Here is a 27,262-nt window from a genome sequence, read left to right on the forward strand (position 1 = left end):
GACCCTTCTCGAAAAAGAAAAAAATTTTTTTTTTTTTAAAATTTATTTGAGGGGGTGCAGATAGAGAAGGAATGGGTATGCCAGAGCCTCTAGCCACTGTAAATGAATTCCATATGCATGTGCCACTTTGTGCATCTGGTTTACATGGGTACTGGAGAATCGAACTGGGTCCTTAGGCCTTGCAGGCAAGCACCTTACTGCTAAGCCAACTCCCTAGCCCTAGTTTTAATTTCTTTTTTTTTTTTTTTGGTTTTTTTGAGGTAGGGTCTCACTCTGGCTCAGGCTGACCTGGAATTCACTATGTAGTCTCAGGGTGGCCTCGAACTCATGGCGATCCTCCTACTTCTGCCTCCCGAGTGCTGGGATTAAAGGCGTGCGCCACCACGCCCGGCTTTAATTTCTTTTTAAGGCTAACTAACATTTTTATTGAATGCATATCTTGTTTATTCATTCATCTGTCAATGAACAATTGGGCTGTTCTCAGCTTTTGGCTTTGGTGAATGAAGTTGCCGTGAACATGGGTGTGCGGATCCCCTTGCTGATTTCACTTCCTCTGGGTGCACACCCTGTGATGGGGATTGCCCAGTCATGTGGTGATTCCATAATGAAGTTGGAGGAATCCCTATGTTTATTTTTATGGTGGTGGTTGCACCATTTTACACTCCCCACCAGCAATGCTGAGAGTTCCAATTTCTCTGAACTTGTTCTTTTGGTGAAAACAATCCAGTGGACATAAAGTTGCATTTGTTTGTAATTTTGAAAAAGATCTTTATTTATTTATTTACTTATTTATTTATTTATTTATTTGTTTTTAATTTAGAGAGAGCTAGAGTGAGTGAGTGAGTGAGTGAGTGAGTGAGAGAGAGACAGAGACAGAGGGAGAGGGAGAGAATTGGCACACCAGGGCCTCAGTCACTGTAATCAAACTCCAAGTGCTTGTGCCGCCTAGTGAGCATGTGCAACCTTGCGCTTGCCTCATTTTTGTGTGTCTGGCTTATGTGGGATCTGGAGATTCAAATGTTCATCCTTAGGCTTTGCAGGCAAGTGCCTTAAACAGTAAGACATCTCTCCAACCCTCTTCGTAGTTTTGATTTGCATTTCCCTAAGATCCAAAGTGTTGATAATATCTTCATATGCTTCATGGTCATTTATATATTTTCTTTGAAGGAATGGCTATTCTGATTCTTTGCACATTTTCAGAAGTCAAGTTGTTTAATTGTTATGGTTGATCTCATCAGATATAAAGTTTATGAATATTTTTCTTTCAACCCATGGGTTGCCTTTTACTCATGATCATTTCATTATATGAATGAGGGTTTATTTGTGTTCTATTACATTGGTCAAAATGTCTGTCCTTAAGCCCGCACACTTCTTTTGCTTTGTAATAAGTTTTAAAATCAGAAAGTGTAAAATTTGCAATCTTCTTCAAGATTAGTTTGGTCTCCCAGGGTCTTTTAATGATCCACTTTTTTGAACATATTCTAAATAGTCATTACTCTGTGTGTGCGTGTGCACATGTGCACCTTCCGTATGTGGGTACTGGGGAGTTGAACCTGGGTCCTTAAGCTTCTCAGGCAAGCACTTCTACTACTAAACCATCTCTCCAGTCCCATTTTTTTTTAACAGCGACAGTATGCCATGTTAACTTTGCAGACAAAGGGGCCCTGTCTACCTGAAGAGAGAGAGAAAGAGAGAGAGAGAGAGAGAGAGAGAGAGAGAGAGAGAGAGAGAGAGACTGAGAGAGATGCCTGTTCCCTCAAGTCCTCAGTTCTTGGCCAAGGCCACCAAAGAAACCTGGATTCTCCTGACTCATATCCACTGAATCAGCAGGAGTGGGGGTCCCCATCTTGGCTGGCTCAAATGGTCTAGGCAGACAGCACACACATTAGGCATTGCAGACATGCATGGAGCCCTCACGGGGACTTGGCAGCCATCTCCATGACAGTCTCCCACTGAGAGTGGGTGTAAGGGTCCTAGCGTATTCTGAAGGCTGACATTCCCCTTCCCAGCACACTTCCATTTAGCATCCCTGGGAACACAGGCTCAGCTACTGAACTGCTCCAGAAGTGCTGTGAATTTTCCTTCCTTCCATCTGTCTCTTGGCGTTCTTCCCATGGCCGTGGACGTCTGCCTCCCTTCCTGGAGGGTTTCTTCTATCCTGCCTGACGTGACTCATTCTCTTGACAGTGCAGAATCCACAGCGGCCCAGCTCCTGTGGTGCCATCTCCACACCAATGGTAGCCCTGGGCTGGGAGCCAAGCCCAGTCTCCCACACTGTGAGGTGCAATGTCATCCTCAGTGGCTGCCAGAGCAGGTCCCTCTGGCCGATGGTGTGAGATGCAGTTCCCAGGTGTTCTGGGATGGGCTAAGCGACACAACACGGGGCTAACGCTCATAGTTCTGAGCTCTAGCTATTCAGTGGGTCTGTGTGCCTCTTCAGTCAAGCTCAGGTTGCTCCGAGTGTAACAATGGGGTCTCCCCCTATCCCACAGTGATTGTTCTTGCCCCCCTGGTCCCTGGAACTTAAGGGCTTGTATGCACACTTGTTAGCGTTACGTTTGTCATCTGGGGGCGGGGGGGGGGGAAGGTCACGTGTGACATACCATTTATAAGGTCAGCAGCAGACACAGTTGCAAAGAGCTCTCCTGGGGGGCATCGACTTCGGGTCTAATATTTCCTTTAGTCACCGTGTCACTTTGGGCAAGTAAGTTATGTTACGTGCATCCATTTCCTCATCTTACCAGAAGGTTGCACTGGATGTCCCCCGAGGTTCCTTACTGTACTGGCTTTCTCTGGCTCTCTGCTAGCTGAGCACCTCGTCTCCCTGGCCTGCCTACAGGTTTCCCACTCACTGATTTCAGTACCCCTACTTTGGTGTCACTACTGTTGTGACAGTCCCAGGGCACAATACCCACATGCAATTGATAAGCTTGCTGCGGCTACACAGGCTGAGAATCGAGGACTAAACAGGCTCCCTATGACCCCAGGGAAGCTCTTAGCGCATTCTTGAGGCTGGGCTGGGGTATGGGGTGAAGGGGGAGTAGAGGTAGTCAAGGTGTATAAGGCTTGGCAAGATGATGTGATCTCTCAGGACAGATTTGGGATGACACAATGTTGGGTCTTAATAAATTTAGATTGGAGAATCTCTGTAGTTGGGAGGTATGAACAAGACTCGTGTACGTGGCCCCTGCCTGGCCTTCTCAGTGCCAATGTGATGCCACTTCCTGTCTTCTTCTGCAAAGCAGTTGCCCAGGGTTCAGGGACAACCTACAAATCGTCCCACCTTGAAAAGGTCATCTGGAAGTTACCAGATGACCATGGTGGCTTCAGCTAATACCGAACTCACCGCACATTGCCCTGGGAAATCTCTGCCAAAAAGGCACAGGCTGGACTGGGGGCTATTGACAGTGCAGGCTGTCAGAACCCAGGCATAAAGGCTCACAAAGACGTCATACTCACGCCTTCTCAGCAGTGGAGGGAGAAGGCCCTTGTCCCCAGAGGACCAAGGCCTGCCTCCTTCCCGGCTCCCAGATGGGACTTGTTCCCTAGGCGTCATTAGGACAAGCCTTTTTCAAAAAAAAACAAAACAAACAAACAAAAAAAAACCCAAACTATACTTATTTATTTGGGAGAGAGAGAGAAAGAGAATGGGCAAGCCAGGGTCTCCAGCTGCTACAAATGAACTGCAGATGCATGTGCCACTTTGTGCATGTGGCTTATTTGGGTCTTGGGGAATCGAATCTGGGTTCTTTGGCTTTGCAAGCAAGTGCCTTAACTGCCAAGCCATCTTCAGTGTAGGACAAGCCTTTTTGTAATATTTTATTTTTTATTTATTTGAGAGAGAGAGAGAAAGAGAGAAAGTGCCATGAGGCATTTCAGAGACATGCCAGAGCCTCCAGCCACTGCAAATGAACTTCAGACACATGTGCCACCTCGTGCATCTGGCTTACGTGGGTCCTGGGGAATCAAACCTAGGTCCTTTGGTCTTGCAGGCAAGCACCTTAACCACTAAGCTATTTCCCCAGCTTCTGACAAGCCTTTTTTAAAGGCACATTTAATCTTTTTTTTATTTATGAGAGAGAGAGGAGGTGGGGAGAGAGCGAGCAAGAGAGAATTGGCTCACCAGAGCCTTAACCACTGCAAACTAACTCCAGGCTTGTGTGCCACCTTGTGCATCTGGCTTACATGGATTCTAGGGCGATGAACCCAGGTCCTTAGGCTTTGCAGGCAAGCGCCTTAACTCCTAAGCCATCTCTCCAGCCTAGCACATTTAATCTTTAGCGAATTGATAATGAGGACAGCTGAAGGCAGTTTTGTCATGTACTTCACAGAGGGAGGCTTGTGACCAAGAAGTGCTCTCACACAAGAAGCAATAGCTACTTGGGCAGGTGGGCCAGGAGCAGACCAAAGGGCAAGGGTGGGTGACATTTGTGTCTGAACTCCCAGGCTGGAGGTGTGACGTGGCCCTTTCATTGTTGTGTTTGCACTTGCCGTGCCCAGTGGAACAGCCTGCCTGGAAGCTGAAAGTGGTCCAGACCCTGGGAATGGGTTCTAATGGGATTGTGTTTGTTCTCGGCACCACATACTTTTCTCTTTTCAGCCATTGCATGAGGTAACTGGACTACCATTTCATAATAGCCCATGCCGAGAGCGCCACGCCGATTATCCCTCAGCTCCAGATGTGCCCTGAATCTTGGCAAGGCCACATGGGGCATGGTGTTCAGAATGCATTCGAGGTGAGGACAGGACGAGAAGGGGGTTGTGATGACCATACTCAGGTTGTGTGTAAATCGTGCTGACCTTCCAGTGGCTTACAGACCTTCTAGAGGACTATGTGGGGCCAATACGAATGCTAAGTGACAACAGCCTGGTCCATTGTTGCACACTCTCTCTGTGAGGCTCTCCCAAGGAAATCAGTAGCTGTGACTTCTTTCCAGGACTTACTGGACACCGTTGAGTAATTAAATGATTCTACTGGATACCATAGAACAATTCCATACAGCGATTGAATAACTAATGATAAAATATAACTGTCTCGGTCAAAAGGCACACAGGGTAAATGTACATTCCACGTTCTAGTTCTGGCCTTCCTAACCCAGTGGCAATAAGATCTGGGGCTCATCACAATTCCTTTGCCACCCTTCCTCTGTTGATAGCTGGGGCTAGGTGGCCTCTGGAATCATTTGGGTATTAGTGGAGTGTGGGTGGGTCTGGATTCAGCCTTCTCCTCAGGTTCTCTCTGCTATGGTCATTTCTCTCATTTCACCCCCACATTCATCCTATTGGGGTCCCATTCTCTGTTATGAACACTGAGTTATTAGTCCATCACTTGCACAAACACAGTAAAATACAGAGCACTGTGCCGTCTCCTTGCCCGTATGGGGTGGGAGGTGCTGGGCTTTGAACCAGAAATGTCTCACACAGGTTCATGTTGCGGCCTCTTGTCTTTATCGGGTGGTGCTGTTTTGGGGGCATGCAGAACCTTTGGGAAGTGGAGCCTGGCTGGTGGAAGCAGGTCACTGGGGCGACCTGCAGGGGGTGTACCCGGACTTTAGGTCTGCTTGCTCTTCTCCCCGGTCTGCTATGATGTAAACAGCCTCCACCACTGATCCTGTCCCCATGTACTGAGCAGCTCTGTAATGCCACAGTGGGCTCTGAAGGCACTCTGACACCATGGGCCAAGGTGAAAAGACACAAACCTTCCCTCCATTAACCTAAGGTTAACTGGGGAACAGCCATGAGGACTTGATGTGGCAGCTGGCACGGAGCAGGACTGGTGTCCTCCCTTCTTTCCCCACACCTAGGATGGCGTTGGCTCCTCAGGATTACATTTATACAGACTCCAGCTCTCAGCCTCTCAGAACTAGAAAGGACTTTGGAGACACGCAGTGCCAGGGTCCCCTTCAGGATTCAGGCAGGCTGAAGGAGACCAATGGGGATACACTCATGACCTCCAAAGCGCTGTGAGTCTGTAGAAAGCGCCTCTCCTCCCAGCCTCCATCTCCCCCCACCCCATGGTTTCCATCAGCCAGCTTTAGACCTTGTCCAGGGCCTGTTACCTCGGACGCTGCCTGGGAGTCACCACTCCCTTGAGCCTATGGAGGTTGGTCCCAGGTTCCTAGGTGCAGGAACCAGGGCTTTAGGGTGGCGGAAGTGGACCAGCCCTGCCGAATTCTCCTTCTCTGAGGTTCATGGCAGCTTCCCACCCATCCCATCTGCTTCCTCCTAGCACGGCGGAAGATCATCTCCGGAAAGAGTAGGAAGAGACAACCACCCGTAACCAGGCTCCAGTAAGGCAGAAAAGAGAATTTGAGGACTGAGAGGGACTTTTTTTTTTTTTTTTTGCCTTCTCCACGTCCACTTTAGCGAGGAGCAACGGAGGCCCAGGGGAGCTGAGCAACCTGCTCGTGGACACACAGCTTGGCTGTGGGGCAGGGCAGGAGCCCCGGGCTCCTGATACTGACTCTCGTGTCTCCATATCTTTCCCACTCGCGAGCACCTTCACTCAGTAATCCAATGATTGAGTTGTTTTGCAATTTCTATGCACCAGAGCCGGTGGTTAGGGTGTCCGTGTACAGGCCTTCGACTCTTGGAGCTTACTGGCAGGGCAGAGAATTCCAATGCAAAGAGAGTGCTGAGAGTTGGGGGTGACCCGGGCCCACAGTTGAAGGGGAATCAGGAGGGCTTAACGGAGGAGGGGGTACTCCAGCTGACGTTATGGATGAGAAGGGGTTTGCTTGACCTTCTACAGAGTGAAAGGAAATGGTGGGGAGACGGTGGGCTTTGTTGGTGTCACACTCACACACTAGTCCCCAGCTTTACTGAGGCCTCTGTCCTCACGGGGCCACTGCCTCCGGCATCCGTCAGCCCCAGCCACCAGCACCTTTGCAGAAGGCCGAGGAATTCCATGCTTTCTCTAAACATGGTGGTTTTCATTTGTAAATAGGTGTTTCCAAAATAATCCTTTTCCCTACTGGTGGAAACAGCACTTCCCTGTACCACGTTTTGTGGCTGTGAAAACGGAGTGGACCTGTCAGCTGCCTCACCCCATCGCTCTTTGGCTCATTCTTGTTTGAGTCAGGGCTTCCTCCCGAGCCTGGACTTGGCTGCTGTTTTGTTTGTTTGTTTTGTTGTTTTAACAAACCCTGAAGATTTCTGTGCTTGTTTCCCTCGGGGACTGGGGTTACAGACATGTGTGTGGGATCTGGAAATTGGAACTTGGGAGGTCTCAGGCCCCCCTCTGGTCCTTGTGCTCATAAAGGAAGCACATTAACCACCGAGCTCTCTCCTAGCTTGAAAATTGAACTTCTGATTTGGATCCTGCCTCGGCCCTGACCCAGCTTTCTGATGGTTCTCCCCTAAATTAAGGTATAGGTCTGAGTGGACACAGTGAGAGTCACGGAGAAGTCCTTACTGCCAGGGAGGGACGAAGTCTACACAAGGTCCCTGAGTCTCTCTTCTTTCCAGTCCACAGTCTTCCCTCCAGCCTCCTAGCTACTCTGACTGGCTTGGGAGTGTTTGATGCCAAAACCAGCTTTAGGGCACAATAGATTGGCAGGGCTCCCGGGTGCTTGTTCCGAAGCAGAGCATAAGACTAAAAGTATCAACTTTGGGTGACTTTATTCTTTAGTTTTCAGTGATGGAGGGAAAATACATGGCCTAAAAAACACACAAAAGTATTATACAATTTGGCAAAAGAGAAAATTTATTTGGCACTTACTCATTCTCAAGAAGTTGTCTGTGTATCTGTCTATCCACCCATCACATATCATTCATCCATAATGTTTACAACACCCCATGAGGAAGTATTACTCTTACCCCAGTTCTGCGGATGAAGTTACTGTGTAAATATGGAGCCAGGAATAATCCTAGGGGCTGGAACTCAGTCACTGTGTCAGATTGCTTTGGAGTCGCCCCTGTTAACAAGTTGGTAGATTTTCTTTCCATTCTTCTGTTTTTTAAAACAATTATTTGGCACTATATGTTGATTTAAAATGGCATTGCGACACACTGTCAGCTTTGTAACCGTTCTTTTCACTTAATACCCTGATTTAGCATTAAGTCATCTTCTAACCACTATTTTGAATGGCTGAGTGAGACAACATCACACTTTATCTCCCCCCCCCATAGCCTCCTACTTGGGGTACCTATTAGTCACAACGCTGTCACGCTGTCACAGTAGCCCATGAAGAGAGCCATTACTGCAAGCTTATGTGTGGGGATTGCATTGTTTGGTTCAGGAATTTGCAGAATATTCAGACTTGGGGCAGGTGTGATGACATGTGACTCACTTGCCCTCCAGGGAGGCTGGGGAAGGTCTAGTCTCTTCCTTCTGCGAGTGAGCAGCTGTCCGGGAATATGAACTGAAGCAGCGCAGAGGAGTCTGGGAAGAAATGATGCCATGGTTCCTGGGGGAGGGGAACCGGTGGAAATGAAGGTCTTGGGGCAGCAGGCGTGGGAGCCAGGAAGACACGTGACCAAGGGACATATGAACAGAGCTCTGCAGGGCTGGTGTGAGGAAGGTGAGCCAGATGGGCTGAGAAGGTCTGGAGGCTTACGTCCCCCACACCGTGTTCTAACATGTAAGAGTACTCCACTTACACCAACAGTTTCTTAGGAGAAGACACTAGCTGCCTATGTATAGAAGTGATGGAACAACTAATGACTAAGTGATGCTTCAATGTCATGGTCAATCAGACTGAGGTTAAATCCCGGGCCCGTGTATGACCACCTAGTGAATGAGCATTGCAGACACAGGCAGTTCAGTGAGGCACTGTGGCCTTGGGAAGATGGGCGCTTCTGAGAAGCTTGGGCTATGAGCTAGATGTGGCAGCTGAGAACAATTACCATAAACAGACAGCCCAGGTGTTCAGATCTCACCAGTTCAAACCTGGGCCTAATCCTTCAAACTGTATGAACTTGGCCACGTTTCTTAACCAACTTGTCCCATCAGTCAAATGGTGACATAGTAGCAAAGGGTTAATATTCATTACTTTTCTCACGGCTATGACAGCATATCTGACAGAAACAACTTATGGGAGGATGGTTTACTTTTGGCTTGCAGTTTGAGGCGGTAAAGTTCACCATGGTGGGGGTGAGGATGGAAGTGTGCGGAAGGCATGTTGCAGGCAGATTCATGGGCTTGGGAGCTTTCAGTAGCTGCTAGTCATATGGCACTGACCTGGAAGTGGAGAGGGCTCAAGCTGGAACCGGGGCTAGGGTACAACCCTCTAGCCTCACTCTGTAGCCCCCCATCTGCCAGCTAGGCCCCCTGTCTGCCAGCTAGGCTTATGTCCAAAAGTTTCACAACCTACCAAAACAACGCCTTGCAAAGCCATGAGCCTATAAGAAGCATCCCACATCTGCATCCCCAACAAACTCCATGACTGTGAGGATTCAATGAAATGATGGATTGGCCGGCCCCTCAAAAGTCCTCATTCCTAGAAGTTCTTACATGGATGTGTCTTTAAGGGAAGCAAAGCAGAGAACATTCTAAGGAAAACAGAATATTCTAGTCTTATTTGCTGGATGGTAAGCAAGACTGAGGAAGGAAAAGAGATTAGAGGAGGGTATTGCAGGGAAAGCAGAGGAAGAGCCTTGGGGGTCTCTGTTTGACTCTGGGAACTGGGAGTGCAACCCCCAGAGGCTCTGTGTGCTCAGAAGAGTCTGAGCAAGGAGGTGGAAGGAGTGAGCTAATGGGAGAATGGGCACAACCAGGAGGGGGGGTGGATACAGGGCCTGGGTGGAAGAGAGGGACCTCTGAGCTAGAAGGAAGTGGAGATCTTTTGGAAGCAGCATGGGCAAGGGAGCGCTCAGTCCTGGAGCCTGGGAGGGATTCACAGCCAGGGGCCAGCACGGAGCATTGCCCTCCTGCCCACCCTGGTACACCTGGAGCAGTGGTGGCCTTGCTTAGCCGGGAGAGAGCATTCTTTCTTCTGCCTACCCCCAGGGCAGCCCCGCAGCCTCTCCCTCTCCTTCATTTTCATCTCCTCCTACACACCGCCTGTGATGGATGCCTCCTTCCAGGGCCTCAGCGGGCTCAGCGAACGGAGTAAAATCGAGCCGTGAGCCTCCTCTCCACTCCCTCTCCATCGCCTGCCCGAGTGATTAAGGTCGCATTTCGCCCACATGGGTCTGTGGACGTGCGGAGGGAAGGGAAAGAAACACCAGCGGTTCATTCATGATTCCTTCCTAAAAAAAAGCTGGCCACGTGCACGGGTCCACCCGAGGCTCAGCCTTTGTGCGGTGCGGAACGGCCTCTTCCCAGCGACACGAGGAGGAACGACTATGGGCTGGTGCTTGGCATGTGTGGTGGCAGAGAACATGCTGAGCTGATCTGCCAGGCTCAGCTGTGCGTGTGGCACCAGGATTTGGGAAACCAGCCTCCACCCCCCCCATCCTTCTGCCTCCCCCACCCATAGGATGCTCTCTGGAGATGTTCTGTCTCTGCGATGTGCCAACTCTTCCAGACAGAGCGCAGGGGAGGCGTGGGGGCGGCTGGTGCGCCAGGCGCAGGCGGTTCGAGCCTGCCAGCGCCTGCCTTTTGTGGAAGCCCACGCAGGCACTTCCGCTGGCCTCCAGGGACAGATTTTCTGTTTAAGGGAGCAGCTTTGGGTCTCTGCCTTTATCCTGCACAGGGACCTGGGCAAGGCTCTCTCTCTCTCTCTCTCTCTCTCTCTCTCTGTGTGTGTGTGTGTGTGTGTTTCATTTATTTATATATTTAAGAGATAGATATAGAGGGTATGGGCACACCAAGAACTTCTTGCACTGTAAGTGGACTCCAGATGCACGTACCACTTTGAGCGGCTGGCTTCATGTGGGTACCGGGGACTCGAACCTGGGTCAGCAGGCTTTGCAAGCAAGTGCCCTTAACCTCTGAGCCATCTCCTCAGCCCCTCTCCTTGAATTGTGTTCAGAGAAGAACTCAAACTTGTTTGACCTGTCTGAGCTCACACTGACCTTTAGTAGAAAGAGAATACTCCTGCAGGGTAGGGTCGCTGGGGTCAGATGAACTTCACTTAAGAGTTGGTTGACCTGTGTATTATCACGGATGACCAACAGATGGCAGTCAAGTGACTTGAGGAAGGGATTCTTCTTGCTTAAGGTGCTTGAAGGCTCTGTCTGGGCTAAGCAGCCCCTCTGAAAGAAGAGTCAGTTCAGGGTGACTTTGATGGCAGATAATATAACAAGTGGGTAGATCAGGCTGGGTGGCAGTCCTGTCCCTGTGCTTCTCGCTGTGTCTTTCTCTTTGCTTGCTCACTCTCCTTGGAAGAGAAATGAACTCTTTCTAGCTTCTTCCAACTCAATACTGCCTACTCTCTCCATCTCTGCTGGTCCTGGCTCTGAGGTGGGCTGGGGGTGCACATGGCCGCAGGACCCCAGCCAGACTTGGACCTCCAGGTTTAGCTCCACACCCACAGCTGGCAGGGAAAGCTGGCCCCGTCTGCACTCCCCTCCCGGACACGTTCCAACCCTACAAGAGAGAGGTGCTGCCCTACACCCCATTCAGAACCCTGGGCTATTGAGCAGGGAGATTGAGTGCCATCATCCAGTAGCTTCCAGTTGGCCAAAGCCAGGCAGCTTTGCTCCCATCAGGACCCATCAGAGAACTCCTTGTAGTCCCTGTTTTGAGCACAAACAACAGGTCACAGGTCACAAGGCCAGAGCAACAGTGGCCCCATTGGCCCGCTCCCTGTCTGTTGCCTTTCTTTATGTGGACTGTACTTAAGAGTAATTTATATAATGCTTGCTAAGGAATCAAATCCAGAGATTCCTGGGTCCGTTTCCAAAAATAAAGTTTTTTAAAAAAAATTTAATATTTTATTTATTTGCAAGCAGAGAGAGGGAGAGATAGAAGAGAGACAGACAGAGAGAATGCACATGACAGAACCTCCAGCCACTGCAAATTGACTCCAGATGCATGCACAGTCTTGTGCATCTGGCTTTCCATGGGCATGGGGAACTGAACTTGGCTTGTTAGGTTTTGTAGGTAAGTGCCTTAAGCACTTAGCCATCTCTCCCCAAAATAAAGTTTTAGCAGGACACAGTCGCTCTCATTTGTTCATGCAGTATGATCAGTGTTTTTTTTTTTCTTTAAAATAGCTTCATTGAAGTTCAGTTTGCACTTGTTGCCTTATTTTTGTGTAGTTCAATAATTTGGGGAAACGTAGACAGGTGTATAACCTCTACCTTAAGGAAAATAAGACCATTTCCATTACGTCAGAAAGCCCTGTCATGCTCCCTGACAACCAACTGTCCTTGCCACTCATGTCACAGGGCTGGGTCATTGCAACAGAGATCAAATGGCCTACAAAGCCTAAAATACCTCCTGTCTGGCACTTTCTGGAAAAAAAAAAAAACACGTTTGTTGGACATCTAGGCTGGTTCTCTGGAAATCATTATATGAAGCAACATGACCCAGACTCAGCAAGACAAAGACAACATGTTTTCTCTGGTGTGCAGGTCCCATCTCTAATGCTTCTCTGCATATATGCGGAGCGGGTGTGGGTACAGGTCGTGAAGTTAGCAAGAGGAAGAAAGAAGTGCTGCGGGGGGGGGGGGGAGGCGAACGGACACGTGTGAAAGCAGAAACTAGGCTACTGGGGCGGAAGGGCGCAGGGGGAGCCAGGGGACAGCAGAGAAGGGGAAGAGGCAGATCAATAAAACTGAATTTTGGGTTGGGGAGATTGCTCAGTGGTTAAAGGCACTTGCTTGCAAAACCTGATGGGGCTTTACCCACGTGAAGCCAGATGCACAAAGTGGCAAAGGCATCTGGAGTTCATTTGCAGCCGGAGGCCCTGGTATGCCCATACCCTCTCCTTTTCTTTCCTCTCAGATAGACAAATAAATGAATATTTTAAAAACGGAAACGAAATTTTGTGTGAAAATGCCATAATGAAACACAAGACTAGCGTTCATTGAAAAGAAAAAATTGTGAACAAGTTTGATAACCTGTGACACAGGGCATGGAAAGCCACTGGCCCTCCCAGGCAGGACATGTGGCTTTGAGCCTCTGTGGCACTGTTTGCAGCTGTGTGCCCCTGGGCAAACCCCCTCATCCCCTGATGCTTGGCTTGCCCCGCCTGTAAGTGACAACACAGTACCCTGCCTGTATCATATGGCCACTGATGTACCCGATGACCTCAAAGATGTGCAAATGCCTGTGTGAATGCTGAGTATTATTTTCCCCGGAAAGTGGGCCACCATGCCGTGTTCATGGATGAGCTGTGACCTTCCCTCTGGGAAGCCTCTTCCAGTGCTTTCTTGTATCATCTTTCTCCCTACTTCTCCACTCTCTCCTAGCCCGTGGGCAGGGTTTCTTCAGGTCGTACCATCTCCATCTCTTCCCTCCCTCTCATCTTCCTTCTTCCTGGCTGGTTGCTAGATGCCAGGGGGCACCTGACATCCTTTCCTGGCCTCTGTATCCATGTGTATAGGGAGTGTACATATGCACATATCTGTGTACACACACACACACACACACACACACACACACACACACAAGCTGAGCATGCTGGCGTATGTTCGTAATCCCAGCACTGGGGAGATGGAGACAGGCAGATTCCCAGAGCTCACTAGCTAGCCAGTCCAGCCTACTTGGTAAGATCCAGGCCAGTGAGATGCCAAGAGTTGCATAGTATGAGGGCAAAAAAAAAAGATGCCATAAAAGAGAAAATGGACTAGTCGGAAAGAAGAATGGGTTCATTGGAAGGATAATAGGGAGAAGGGACAAAGGAGGGTTGTGGGAGGGGATTATGATCAGAGTAATTGTGTATGTGTATGGAAGTTATCAATAAAATTAAAAAAAAAGATCAATGGTGCCAGGCGTGATGCCACGCTCCTTTAACCCCAGCACTCAGGATGCTGAGGTAGGAGGATTGCTGTGAGTTTGAGGCCAGCCTGAGGTTACAGAGCAAATTGCAGGTCAGCCTGAGCTAGACCCTACACTAAAAAAAATAAAAAAAAAAGATGGATGGAGCTTGCAGAACAACATCCAAAGTTGTCCTCTGACCTTCACACGCATGCACACACGCGTGCATGCACACACGCAAACAATTCTATGCTCCTCGGTAATCTTCTTTTGGTATTTTTTTGTATTACTATGTGAGCATTTTGCTCCTTTATTATTGATATATTTGTGTGTGCGGGTGCGTGCGTGCGTGGGTGTGCATGAACACATATGTGCATGCGTGTGAAGTTCAAAGGACAATGTTGGGTGTTGTTCTTCAATCACCATCCTTTTTTTTTTTTAACTTTTTTATTTATTTATTTGAGAGTGACAGACACAGAGAGAAAGACAGATAGAGGGAGAGAGAGAGAATGGGCCTGCCAGGGCTTCCAGCCTCTGCAAACGAACTCCAGACGCGTGCGCCCCCTTGTGCATCTGGCTAACGTGGGACCTGGGGAACCGAGCCTCGAACGGGGGTCCTTAGGCTTCACAGGCAAGCGCTTAACCGCTAAGCCATCTCTCCAGCCCAATCACCATCCTTTTTGAAACTTTTTTTTAAAAATATTTTTGTTTATTTTTATTTATTTAAGAGCGACAGAGAGAGAAAGTGGCAGAGAGAGAGAATGGGCACACCAGGGCCTCCAGCCACTGCAGACGAACTCCAGATGCGTGCGCCCCCTTGTGCATCTGGTTCTGGGGAATCGAGCCTCGAACCGGGGTCCTTAGGCTTCACAGGCAAGCACTTAACCACTAAGCCATCTCTCCAGCCCCTGAAACTTTTTATTAACAACTTCCATACATACAGACAATATAATATGATCATAAACCCCTCCCACCACCCTCCCTTCATCCCTTCTTTCCAACTAGTCTCTCCCTTCTGTTTTTCTATCGTCATTTTTCCCCCTCTTGTCTCCACCAGCCACTGTGAGATCATGAGTACCATGGTCCCTTTGTGCATGGAAGACAGTATCTCAAGGCACTCCTCCCTTCCTTTGGCTCTTACGATCTTCCCACCACCTCTTTCTCAGTGGTCTCTGGAGAGTGTGATAAATCTATTGCACTTAGCACTGCAATACTGCTATTGGCATTGCTTCTCAGCACTTTTCTACCTAGTGTTTTAAAAACATTTTATTTATTTACTTACTTATTTGAGAGAGGTGGGACAAATAGAGCAAGAGAGAGAGAGTAAGAGAATGTGGGCCTATCAGGGCCTCCAGCCACTGCAAGCGAACGCCAGATGCATTTGCCACCTTGTACATCTAGCTTTACTTGGGTCCTGGGCAATCGAACCCAGGCCATTAGGCTTCACAGGCAAGTGCCTTAACTGCTAAGCCATCTCTCTAGCCTGGAATCTTCTCCCCCACTTTTTTTTTTTTTAGCATACTCCCAAGGCAACCTGAGTATGGCCCAAGGAACACATTAGTATATTAAAACAGGAAGTTCTCACTGCCTATAATTTATGTATTGCAAGGAGCTTAGTAATGACCTTTTGGAGTGAGTGGCATCTTTCTTGCTGTGCTGTTGACAGTAATGATGGCAGTTCATGCGTTTCTGTGGACAGGGTGAATGGTATGGTAGCTACTTAGGGGCCCCTGTTCTCTTGTGATCCTAAGGAGTGAAGGGTTTCTCTGTCCTTGTTCCCAGGTAACAAGTACGAAGTCAAAGTGTACACTGGTGACGTCATTGGTGCAGGGACAGATGCTGATGTCTTCATCAATATTTTTGGAGAGTATGGAGATACAGGTAATGGGTTTGAAACCTTTTCTTTCTTTTTCTTTTTCTTTTTTTGAGGTAGGGCCTTACTCTGGCCCAGGCTGACCAGGAATTCACTATGTCGCCTCAGGCTGACCTTGAACTCAGGTTGATCCTCCAACCGCTGCTTCCCTAGTGCTAGGATTAAAAGCATTCGCCACTATGCCGGGCCTCGGGTTTGAATCCTTTTCTAATAGGCCATTCCCTGCATTGCTTCTTAGATAAGCTGACCTCCTAACAGATGAATGCAGCTTCCTGTTCTGTGGTTTGTCATGACTTATCCTGGGTAGTAGGGTGTATGTGTGTGTGTGTGTGTGTGTGTGTGTGTGTGTGTGTGTGTACGTGTGTGTGTGTTCTTTTTTGAAGCAGGGTTTCACTGTAATCCAGGTTGACCTGAAACTCACTCTTAGCCCGGGCTGGCTTTGAACTCATGGTGACCCTCCTATCTGAGCCTCCTGAGTGCTGGGATTATCGACATGTGCCACCATGTCCAGGTGGGTATCTATTTTGCATCATAAAATTTCCTTATGTTTGATGAGTTTTCAAAACAATTTGTATGCATGCGATGGAGTTTCAGAATATTGTGGGTCTGAGTTTGGGGCTGATTAAAATTAACCCACTTCCTACCTAACAACAAAGCCAACTCCATTCATCAGAGAATTCATTCGCACCTAATCTCTTTATTTCCATAAGCTGCTCATCTGAAGTATAATTTGGGTTGTGTGCTTGTGTGTGTGTGTGGGGGGGGGTATGGTATGATTCAGTGTAGTGAAGTGGAACAGACCAGAATGGGGCCAAGAGATAGAATTAGACTTGGCCTGGCCCACAGTGAATCAGGAGCTGCAGGTGCTGGGAGGAAGATCAGCTCAGCCCATCTAAGACAGGTGGTTCACTCCCACTTCTGCCAAGTTAATGGAGTAGCATAGGAGGAACCAGAAAAGGAGACAGACATGAGTTTTGGATATAATAAATAATTTAAAAATTCAAAATGTATTCCTGAGCTTGTAAGAAATGAAAAATAACTCTCCACGAACCAGAAATGAAGAAGAATCACAGGACCAAAATGTTAACTCTGAATTGATGTTGTAGCTTTTAGAAGGAGGGAGCTTTCATGTGCAGCAGCTGAGAAGACAGGTTTTAATGCTCAACTGAGGCCAGAAAATGGGACCTAGACGCTGCATGAGGCAAGAGATTTGAAATTAGAACTGTATATAAATGAGAAACTCTGAAGGTTCAGAGGGACATCTCTAGTGAAAAGTAGACCAGGAAAATGTTTGCTCATTGGCTTAGTAAACTTATCCCTTCAAAAACTCTAGAGTTAAAACCAAACTGCTAAGAAATTGGTATTTTAGGCATATACTTTAGGCTTGAGATCTGACCTTACAGTGTAAGTGTCATTTGGAGGCCCCACTTTTTAAATTAAATTAATTAATTTATGAGAGAGAGAGAGAGAGAGAGAGAGAGAGAGAGAGAGAGAGAGAAAGAGGCAGATAGACAGAGAGAAATGGTCACTCCAGGGCCTCTAGCCACTGCAAACAAACTTCAGATGCATGTGTCCCATTGTGCATCTGGCTTATGTGGGTACTGGGGAATTGAACCTAGGCCCTCAGGATTCACAGGCAAGTGCCTTAACCGCTAAGCCATCTCTCCAGCTATGGAGACCCTTTCAATACATACAGATTATTTGGTTCTATAGCAATGATAAATTCCCATTAATACTCAGCAGAAATTGCTATAAAACTGCACAAGACTCCCACAGATGAGATATTGGAGATAAGTTTATTTTCCAAAACAGCAAAACACCCAAGGGCACAATTCATCAAAACTTTAAACATCAGTCAACACACCAAACAAGATCTAATCCTTAGGAATTTCAGATCATGGAGCAATATGAGGAAGTATACAACTTACATTGTTTAAACTTATTAAAGACATTAAAGGAATGATTGAAAAAAATAAACCATGATGAAACAACGTAGCACATTTGGGAAAATGATCAAGCAGAAAGATAAGAAATGAAAATACAGCTGTGAAAGCTTAGCATTTAATGGATGAGTGAAACAAAACAATTAAAAATAGTTTACCAGCAAGGCATGGAGGATCATACCTTTTCTCCTGCATTCAGGAGGCTGAGGCAGAAGATCACTATAAGTTTGAGGCCAATGTAGGCTACAGAGTGAGTTCCAGGTTAGCCAGGGCTAGAGTGAGAACTTGCCTCAAAAAATAGTTGAAAAAATTTGGAACTGTGATAAAAATCCCCGTTCCCTAAAAAATGTGTTAATTAAATGTTAAAAATATGTAATTATTTTGTCTTCCTCATCACATTTAGATATGCAGTGAACAGGTACTTTGCCAGAAAAATAGAAGTAACATGAAATAATGCATCTATGTATGCCTGTATATATATATATATTTGCAAATGGAGTTGTGGGAGAGGAGCAAGAAGGAAGCATTAGGGCCTCTTACCACTGCAAATGTACTTCAGACACATGGGCCACTTTATGCATCTTGTGTTATGTGGGTACTGGGGAATTGAACCCTGGCTGTCAGGCTTTGCAAACAAATGCCTTTAACTATTGAGCCATTTCTCCAGCCCCTATGTGTGCTTTTGTCAGAAGTTTATAAATAAGTTGAAAAAGACAGGAGGTTTTGAAGTTTGAATAAGCTTAATCTGTTATGGTTTTTATAGTTCATACTGTTGAGTTTCTTCAGGCATGAAGGTAGACATCTCACCTAAGATTTCTTCTTTTTGGGGGTGGTTTTGAGGTAAGGGGATCATTGTGAGGTGGAGGTCAGCCTGTGACTATGGAGTGAATTCCAGGTCAGTTTGAGCTAGAGTGAGACCCTACCTTGAAAAACTAAAAAAAACTCATGGCGATCCTCCTACCTCTGCCTCCTGAGCGCTAGGATTAAAGGCGTGTACCACTGTGCCCAGCTAGATTTCTCCTTTTTAAAAAAATATTTTATTATTTGCAAGGAGAGAGAGAGAGCACACATAGACATGCCAGGGCTTCCAGCCACTGCAAACGAACTTTAGATGCATGCACTGCCTTGTACATCTGGCTTTTTATGGGTACTGGGGCATCAAAGCCCAGGTCATTAGGCTTTGCAGGCAAACACCTTAACTATTGAGCAATCTCTTCAGCCTACCTCCTTTTTTTCAAGGTAGGGTCTCACTCTAGCCCCGGCTAACCTGGAACTCATTCTGTACTCCCAGGCTGGCTTTGAACTCATGGTGATCCTCCTGCCTTTGCCTCCTGAGTGCTGGGATTAAAAGCATGCACTACCATACCAGGCACATTTCCCCTCCTTGACCTCTAAGAGGGTTATTATCAGTCCACAGCTTTGAGTTTCTTCATTTATTACCACAAAGCTCACCCACTAGAAGTATTTCCAAAGTGTTATCATTGCTAGTTCATCAAAGTATTTCTATGTTTGCAGAGTAGGTTTAAACCAGGTAAATTAAGCTCCATTTAACTCTTAAACACTGCTTAAAATGTTGATTTCTCTTCATATCATTTTTTCATTAAATGCCATGTATTTAAATAGATAGGCTTTGTGCTATAACAGAGATACAGTTTTCAAATTTCCCTTAAGGTAAATATCTGTGTTTGGTTCACAACTGAAAATCAAGCATCTAACTTCCAAGCTACCTGATTCAAAGCCATTTATTAAGGTCATAGCCAAAGAAACCTCATTTTCCAATCAATAAAAGACACAGAAATCATGAGGTAGAACATTTGCAATCTGTTTTATATTAGAAAATGGAGACTGTGTAGGCAGTAATAGTGACTAACAATACTGAATACAGAGACTTTTCTCTCCTTTTTCCTATTGTATGCTTATCCCCATTAAATTCCAATTAAACAATAAAAATAGTCGTGTAGGGCTGGAGAGATTGTATAGTGGTTAAAGCATTTGCCTGCAAAACCAAAGCACCCATGTTCAGTTCCCCAGGACCCATGTAAGGCAGATTCACAAGGTGGCGCATGCATCTGGAGTTCATTTGCACTGGATGGTGGCCCTGGTGTGCCCATTCTCTCTCTTTCTCTCTATATGTGCCTCCCCAAATAAATAAATAAAAATAATTTTAAAAAGTTGTATAGAGTTAGTGAACTATAAGACAAATATGAGCAAAATAGTTTGCTGTACCACTGGGAGAAAAAGGATGGGGAAGCAGTAGACATGAGAAGTCATGGGCGCTGAGGTGAGCATGTGAAGGTCTGAGAGATGCTGAAGAGTTCCAGAGAGTATGAGGTAGGGGTGAGAGGAAGTATTCAGAGACAATGGCTGAAAGTTTTCCAAAATTGAGCAAATATGAATCTTCAGATGAAAGTAGCAAAATGACTCACTGAACCGACTATGTAAACAAATCCACATTTATGTACATTGTGGTAAAACCCAAAGAGAGAGAAAGATCCTAAAAGGAAACAGGTTTGGCAGCTGGCCTTTTATAAAAATAACAACTAGACTGATAGAAAACTTCTGTCACCAATACATGTAATCATATTTTCAGGGTCATAAATTCACATTGTCGTATCTTCAGTGTTCTTAGCAAAAATGTTATGTCAACATATAATTTTGTACCCAATAAGTTATCATTCTGGAGTGAGGAGAAAAAATAATAAGTTTCCATTCCAGCAAAGAAATGAAGATACGTCTCTTGTACTCATGCTTGAAGGACCACTAAAGGATATACTTTAAGACAATGAAAGCAGGGCGTTGTGGCACATGCCTTTAATCCCAGCACTCAGGAGACAGAGGTAGGAGGATCGCCATGAGTTCAAGGCCACCCTGAGACTACATAGTGAATTCCAGGTCAGCCTGAGCTAGAGTGAGAACCTACCTTGAAAAACAAAACAAACAAAAGAAAGAGAAAAGAATATGAAAGCCATGTGGGAGTGATGGTTCTTGCCTATAATCCCAGCACTTGGGAGGCTGAAGTAGGAAGATCAGGAATATGAGGTTAGCCTGGGTTACATAGTGATTTCTAGGCCAGCCTGGACTACTTATAGAGTAAGAGTTTGTCACAGAAAATGGATGAGCAAAAATAATTCAATAACTATGTAACACATCTAAGGAAAACATAGTAATTACGCCAGTATAAGGGCAAGACTTAAAGTCAATATTTGAGAAGGAAAGTGGATAATTAGAGGTGAACCATAACACATCTCCCACCTTCAGAAGAGTGAACCATCAACTTTAGACTTCAGTAGGTCACATGTGATTATTAACCTGTGAAGATAAACCTCAAAAGTAGAAAAATATAATTCATAAACTGATCGAATTAGTAAAGGGAATAAAGACCCAATCATTCTGACAGAGGCAATGAAGGAGGAGAAGAAAAAAAAAAAAGCTAATAGTTCATCAAAGTGTTGACAAAAAAATGCCTATTGAGTGCTTAACACCAAATGAGGTTTCGCTATCAGACCCTCCAGGTCTCAGAGAACCTTGCATAAGATGGGGCCAAAAGACTGTAAAATCCGGAGGATGGGGAGAAGTGTGTTTTCAGATAATGTTCTCTGTGGTCATGAGGTGACTGTTCTGACTAGGACTACACAGAAGCTGTAATTACCTCTACCTGACTTGCAAAGTATTGAGCCCAGCCAAACTTGGACATGGACCATGGAGGTGGATTTTCAAAACAAAAGACATCAAATAGGAGGGGACTAGTTGAAAGAAGAAGGAGTTCAGTGGAAGTGGGCAGAAGAAGGGAGACAAAAGGAGGTAATGGGAGGAGATTATGACCAAATTACGGTTATGTTCATGTATGGAAAGTATCAATAAAAATTTAAAGAAGAAAAGAGTTGAGGACTGGAGAGATGGTTTAGCGGTTAAGGTGTTTGCCTGCAAAGCCAAAGGACCCAGGTTTGATAACCCAGTACCCACTTAAACCAGGTGCACAAAGTGGTGCATGCATCTGGAGATTGTTTGTAGTGGCTGGAGGCCCTGGTGTGTTCATAATCTCTCTCTCTCTGCCCCACTCTAATATATATATATAAAACTGGCATGGTGGTGCACTCAGGAGGCAGAGGTAGGAGGATCAGTGTAAGTTCAAGGCTAGCCAAAGACTACCTAGTGAACTTCAGGTCAGCCTGGGCTAGATGGAGAACGAGACCCTACCTTGAAAAAAACAAAAAGAAAGAAAGAAAAGACTTGAGAATAAATAGTGATCAACAGTAGGAAAGTAACCAGCATTACTGTTCACATTGATCTCATTAAACATTTAGGCAAACTACTTTGTTCAAAATCAAAGTGACGACAGCAAAAGAATAATGATGAAAAGAATAATGCAGTAATTCTGAATTTGTATAAACTTAATCACATATCATCAAATATGCAAAGCATCACTTAGCAAAATTCTTGATGTAACTTGAAAAATACATAATCATGTGGGAGATTACAACATCATGCTCTTGATAATTAATAATACCAAATGGCTAAAATTTAGGACGAATGAAGATTTTAACTGCTCGGTTAATAAGCTTGATTTTACAAGAGTTTTTGGTTTTTTTAAAAAAATTTTAATCATTTTATTTATTTATTTATTGGATACAGAGGGACAGAGGGAAGGAGCAAGAGAGAATGGGCATGCCAGGGCCTCTAGGCACTGTAAACGAACTCCAGATGCATGTGCCATGATGTACATCTGGCTAACGTGGGACCTGGGGAATTGAACCTGGGTCCTTAGGCTTCACAGGCAAGTGCCTTAACCACTAAGTCATCTCTCCAGCCCAGTAAGCTTGATTTAATGGAAGTGTGCACATCACCACATCTAGTTGATAGAGGATACCCATTCTTTTCAAGTACATAATGACTACATATAAAACCACAAAGCAAGTCTTAAAAAGTGAATCAGTAAGAGACATCATCATCATCATCATCATCATCATCATCATCATCATCATCATTATTATTATTTTTGTGTGGGGGGGGGGAAGAGTTTATTTATTTATTTATTTTGTTCATTTTTATTTACTTGAGAGTGACAGAGAGAGAAAGAGGCAGATAGAGAGAGAGAGAGAGAGAGAGAGAGAGAGAGAGAGAATGGGCGCATCAGGGCTTCCAGCCACTGATTATTATTATTATTATTAAGGAACTCCAATATCCCAGCCCATGTAGAAATTGAAATACACTTTTCCAAGTAATTAATCAGCGAAAGAAGAAAGGTGAGAGATCCGGTAGAATGTCAGTCATCATTGTCATCTGGAACAGAATTTATTGGAGGAAACTAACAGTGCCAATAGCAGGTATGGAAGCCTCCGCTATCCACCTGAGTTCAGGTTATGGCCGGATGTGCTGCTGAGCGAGATGGCAGGCTCTGGAGAGCTGCCGTCACCCAGGGCAACGCTGGGCTCCAGCTGCGTCCCTGGAGAAGTATCGCTGGAGTCTCACAGGACCTCGACAAGGAAGAGTCTCAGCCGTCAGTCTTCTTTGCTGTGTAGCTTTCACGCTTGCGCAAGCACAAGGCTCTTCCCGACACACCGTGGATTCCGGGCCATGGGAGTGTCACCCTGTGATGCAGCCTGGTCGCTCACCTCAGCCTCCCATCAGGATCAGTTGTTTCCAGGACTTGTAGAAGCTAGTTCCAAAGAGACGGGCAATCACCAAAGCCAGTGAAGCAGCTATTGAAATCCACCCAAGACATCAGACCCATAGATTCTTTTTTTTTTTTTTTAAAGTTTTTTTGTTCATTTTTATTTATTTATTTGAGAACGGCAGACAGAGAGAAAGAGGCAGAGAGAGAAAGAGAGAGAGAATGGGCACGCCAAGGCTTCCAGCCACTGCAAACGAACTCCAGACGCGTGCGCCCCCTTGTGCATCTGGCTAACGTGGGTCCTGGGGAATCGAGCCTCGAACTGGGTCCTTAGGCTTCACAGGCAAGCGCTTAACTGCTAAGCCATCTCTCCAGCCCAGACCCATAGATTCTTTAGACAAAAATATACCAAGTATTTAATCTACCACTAATCTCCACCTTATATAAACTGTTTCAAAGAACAGGGAAATAGGTCATGTGTTCATTTTGAGTTTTGATATCAAAAATCAGGTGGGCACAGTTAAAGGAAAAGTGTGAAGGTTAGTTTCATTTATGAAAAAACCCCCACAAATCCTAAAAACAAATTAGTACACTAAATTTATAAATAAATAGGTGGATAAATGACAATTTCTGCTCTACAAGGATCTTTCCAGGAATTCAATAATCTTAGATTAGTCAGTAGCATATTAAAGAAGCTAAGATAGAATTAGCTCAGAAATAGTCTTGCTGATCATGATTTGTGTTCATCATAGCAGACAAGTCCCAAGGTTAGCAAAAAGGGCAAGGGAAAATTAAGATCTATAATGACTGAAATTGAAGGAAAAAACTTATTTTCTTCTTTTTCCTTTGTTCTGTCTCCATCTTCATTTCCCTCTTCTCTGCCCCCTGAAGCTGTGCTGAGATTATATGTGCCATTGTAGGCTAACAAGCTTTCATTTTAATTAAAGAAATCTATCAAATCCAGAATTTACAAAATATCAGGACCAGTGAAAGAGAAGGTTTAATAAAGGCGATAGATTCAAGATTAATTAGAAAAAAATTATTAAAGCCACCTCAATCATTGAGTGTAAAAATGTACTATTTACATTAGCAATTATATGCTAAGAATGATGAACTTTCTGGGGAAAATATAACTTTTTATTGAACAATATATGCAATTGTCAAGGTATGATGTCGCCTGGTTTCTCTTCTCAGCATCTGATGAGGGTCAATTGTCTCAAGGACTTTCAGAAGCTACTTTCCAAAGAGATATGTTGGAGGGATGGCTGAGTGGTTAAAGGAGCTTGCTTGCAAAGCCTCATGGCTTGGGTTCAGTTCTCCAGTATCCACATAAAGCCAGATACACAAAGTGGTGCATGTTTCTGAAGTTCGTTTGCAGTGGCAAGAAGCCCTGGCATGCACATTCTCTCTCTCTCTCTTTCTCTTAGTATCTCCTTTCTCTGTCAAATAAATAAAATAACACATACATGAGAGAATACATAAATAAATGGAAATGTGTTCATGAATAAGAAAAGATTCAAAACTACAAAGATGTCAAATTTTTCCAGGTTGTTTATAAGCATAATGCAATGTCAGTCAAGTTCCCAAAAGACAACGCCTATACATTAAGCTACTTTTAAGATTCATGTTGAACCATAAAGAGTTAAGTATTGCCAAGACAATTTTTTATAATGAAGACAATATAAACAACATTAGTAATATGGGAACAGTCTCTGTCCTGGATATTAAGACGTTGTAGGACTTTAAAAACTAGGACGGTGTGCTATTGGAAGAAGGATAAACAAACAGACTAATAGAACAGAATAAAGGACCTAGAAACAGAAGGAAAGAGATGTTTAATTACTGGTGTTTGAACAATTGCCTATCCATTTGAGAAAAGATAAAATTAGATACTTACCTTTTACCATGAACACAAATAACTTCCAGATGGGCTAAAGACTTAAATGTGCAAAAACTATAAAAAAAAATTTAGTGGGAGGCAGAGGTAGGAGGATCACCATGAGTTCGAGGCCACCCTGAGACTCCATAGTGAATTCCAGGTCAGTCTGGGCTAAAGTGAGACCCTACCTCAAAAAACAACAACAACAACAACAAAAATTAGAAGAAATTCCGAGTACTTTTTAAAATCTTAATTTAGGAATGAAATTTCTTAGTTCACTAAAAGCACAATAAATGAAAATATTGATAGTGCCCATTAAAACTAGAGACATGGGCTGGAGAGATGGCTTAGTGGTTAAGCGCTTGCCTGTGAAGCCTAAGGACCCTGGTTCAAGTCTTGATTCCCCAGAACTCACATTAGCCAGATGCACAAGGGGGCACACGCATCTGGAGTTCGTTTGCAGTGGCTGGAGGCCCTGGTGCGCCCATTCTCTCTCTCTCTCTCTCTGTCTGTCACTCTCAAATAAATGAATTTAAAAAATTAAAACAAAAAACTAGAGACATACCTGCATGCAAAAAATACAATAGACAAAGAAAAAGCAGGAGAAAATGAAATAAAGGATATGAATAGAAAAATTACAGAGAAGCAAACCTGCCCCCATCTCTCCTTCACACACACACACACACACACACACACACACAATATATATATATATATATATACTCAATTTCTACAAATGAATAAGTGAATGCAATTTTAAACCTCAATGAGTCTGTATACAACAAAAAGGTTTCTTTTAGTTTTCTGGAAGTAGGATCTTGCTCTAACCCAGACTGGCCTGGAATTTACTATGTGGTCTCAGGCTGGCCTTGAACTCACAGGCATCCTTCTACCTGAGCCTTCTGAGTGCTGGGATCAAAGGTGTGCACCACTACACCTGGCCACAATAAAATTTTTTTAAAAAAATATATTAATCATGATTATGGGGCTGGGAAGATGGCTTAATGGATAAATTGCTTGCTCTACAAGTGGGGGGACCGAAGTTATGATCCCCAGAACCCACATAAATGTTGGATGGGCATATGGCCTGCCTGTAATCCAGAAGCACAAGAGTAGTCTTCATGCAGGCTGGCTGGCTGGACAATGTACATGGGTGAGCTCTGGGTTCCAGTGATTGAGCCTGCCCCATAAATAAAGTAGAGCGTGATCAAGGAAGACACCTGCTGTCAGCCACTGGCCTACACACACATGTGCATACATGTGCACGTGCATCTGCACACACATGTATGTGCACACACATGCACTGCATACACATTGAAAAAATGATCATGGGCAGTGGAAATCTTCATATGCTTCTGGTGGAAATTAACATAGTGTAACCATCTTTGCGGGGCTTTAAAAATTTTTTTTTCAGATGGGCAGTAGGTACATGAATGTCTGATATTATTTTCTATATTTCGGGATGTCAAAATGTAAATTTTAGAAAATGGGAGAATACCAAATGGTTTGAGCATAAAGTTGGTGTTTTGGTGTGTGTGTGTGGGATTAGAAGGGCTAATTTGAGTTACACAGACATAATCACAGAAACATGATGCTGGAAAATGGCAGAAAAAAGAAACCAGAGAGAACAGGTTAAAATGGGAATGCTAGTTTTGTGCTCACTGGCCTCCCATGACTTTGGGAAATTATTTAACTTTCTCAGTCTCAGTTTCTTCATTTGCAAGCCCGAGTTAATTCTACCTCCTTGGTCTGTGGCAAGGAGAAAGGAGAAAAGAGAGATCATGTTAACAGCTGGGAGAGTCCAGTGATGGCTATCAGCACTGACTTCTAGAAAGGGGGGTCACTGTAAGAAATGTAGGGTTCTAGCCACAGCCCCTGTACCAACTACCGTACTCATTTTTCCGGTTTAGAGCTGTCTGTGGCTAAGGCAAGACAGGGCCTCATGTGTTTGGAATAGGATACGGGGATGGGGACTCTAGACTAAGGCTGAAATCAGAAACCCGGTTATAAGACCTGGGCACTGACCACACAAGAGGCAAACTGGGCCTTGCCAGAGCTGGAAGGACGGAAGGAGCCCTTAGATCTCAGTGGGGAGCCGCCCTCGACTTTGCGAGGGCCCTTTCCGTGGGTAGACCGGGCAGACTCA

At 45.2% G+C, this 27,262-nt stretch overlaps 1 protein-coding gene across 3 annotated transcripts in view; it reads left to right on the forward strand.

The window, feature by feature from the left end:
* Loxhd1 (lipoxygenase homology PLAT domains 1) overlaps nt 1-27,262 on the forward strand; it is a 206,281-nt gene that overhangs the window by 38,537 nt on the left and 140,482 nt on the right. For all 3 annotated transcript variants that reach the window (XM_045144249.1, XM_004656811.2, XM_004656812.2), the window contains exon 5: nt 15,593-15,691. In XM_045144249.1, the coding sequence (XP_045000184.1) occupies nt 15,593-15,691 (99 nt within the window). The remainder of the gene's footprint in view (nt 1-15,592; nt 15,692-27,262) is intronic.

This window comes from Jaculus jaculus, chromosome 2 (genome assembly GCF_020740685.1).
Source record: "Jaculus jaculus isolate mJacJac1 chromosome 2, mJacJac1.mat.Y.cur, whole genome shotgun sequence".
Taxonomy (NCBI): domain Eukaryota; kingdom Metazoa; phylum Chordata; class Mammalia; order Rodentia; family Dipodidae; genus Jaculus; species Jaculus jaculus.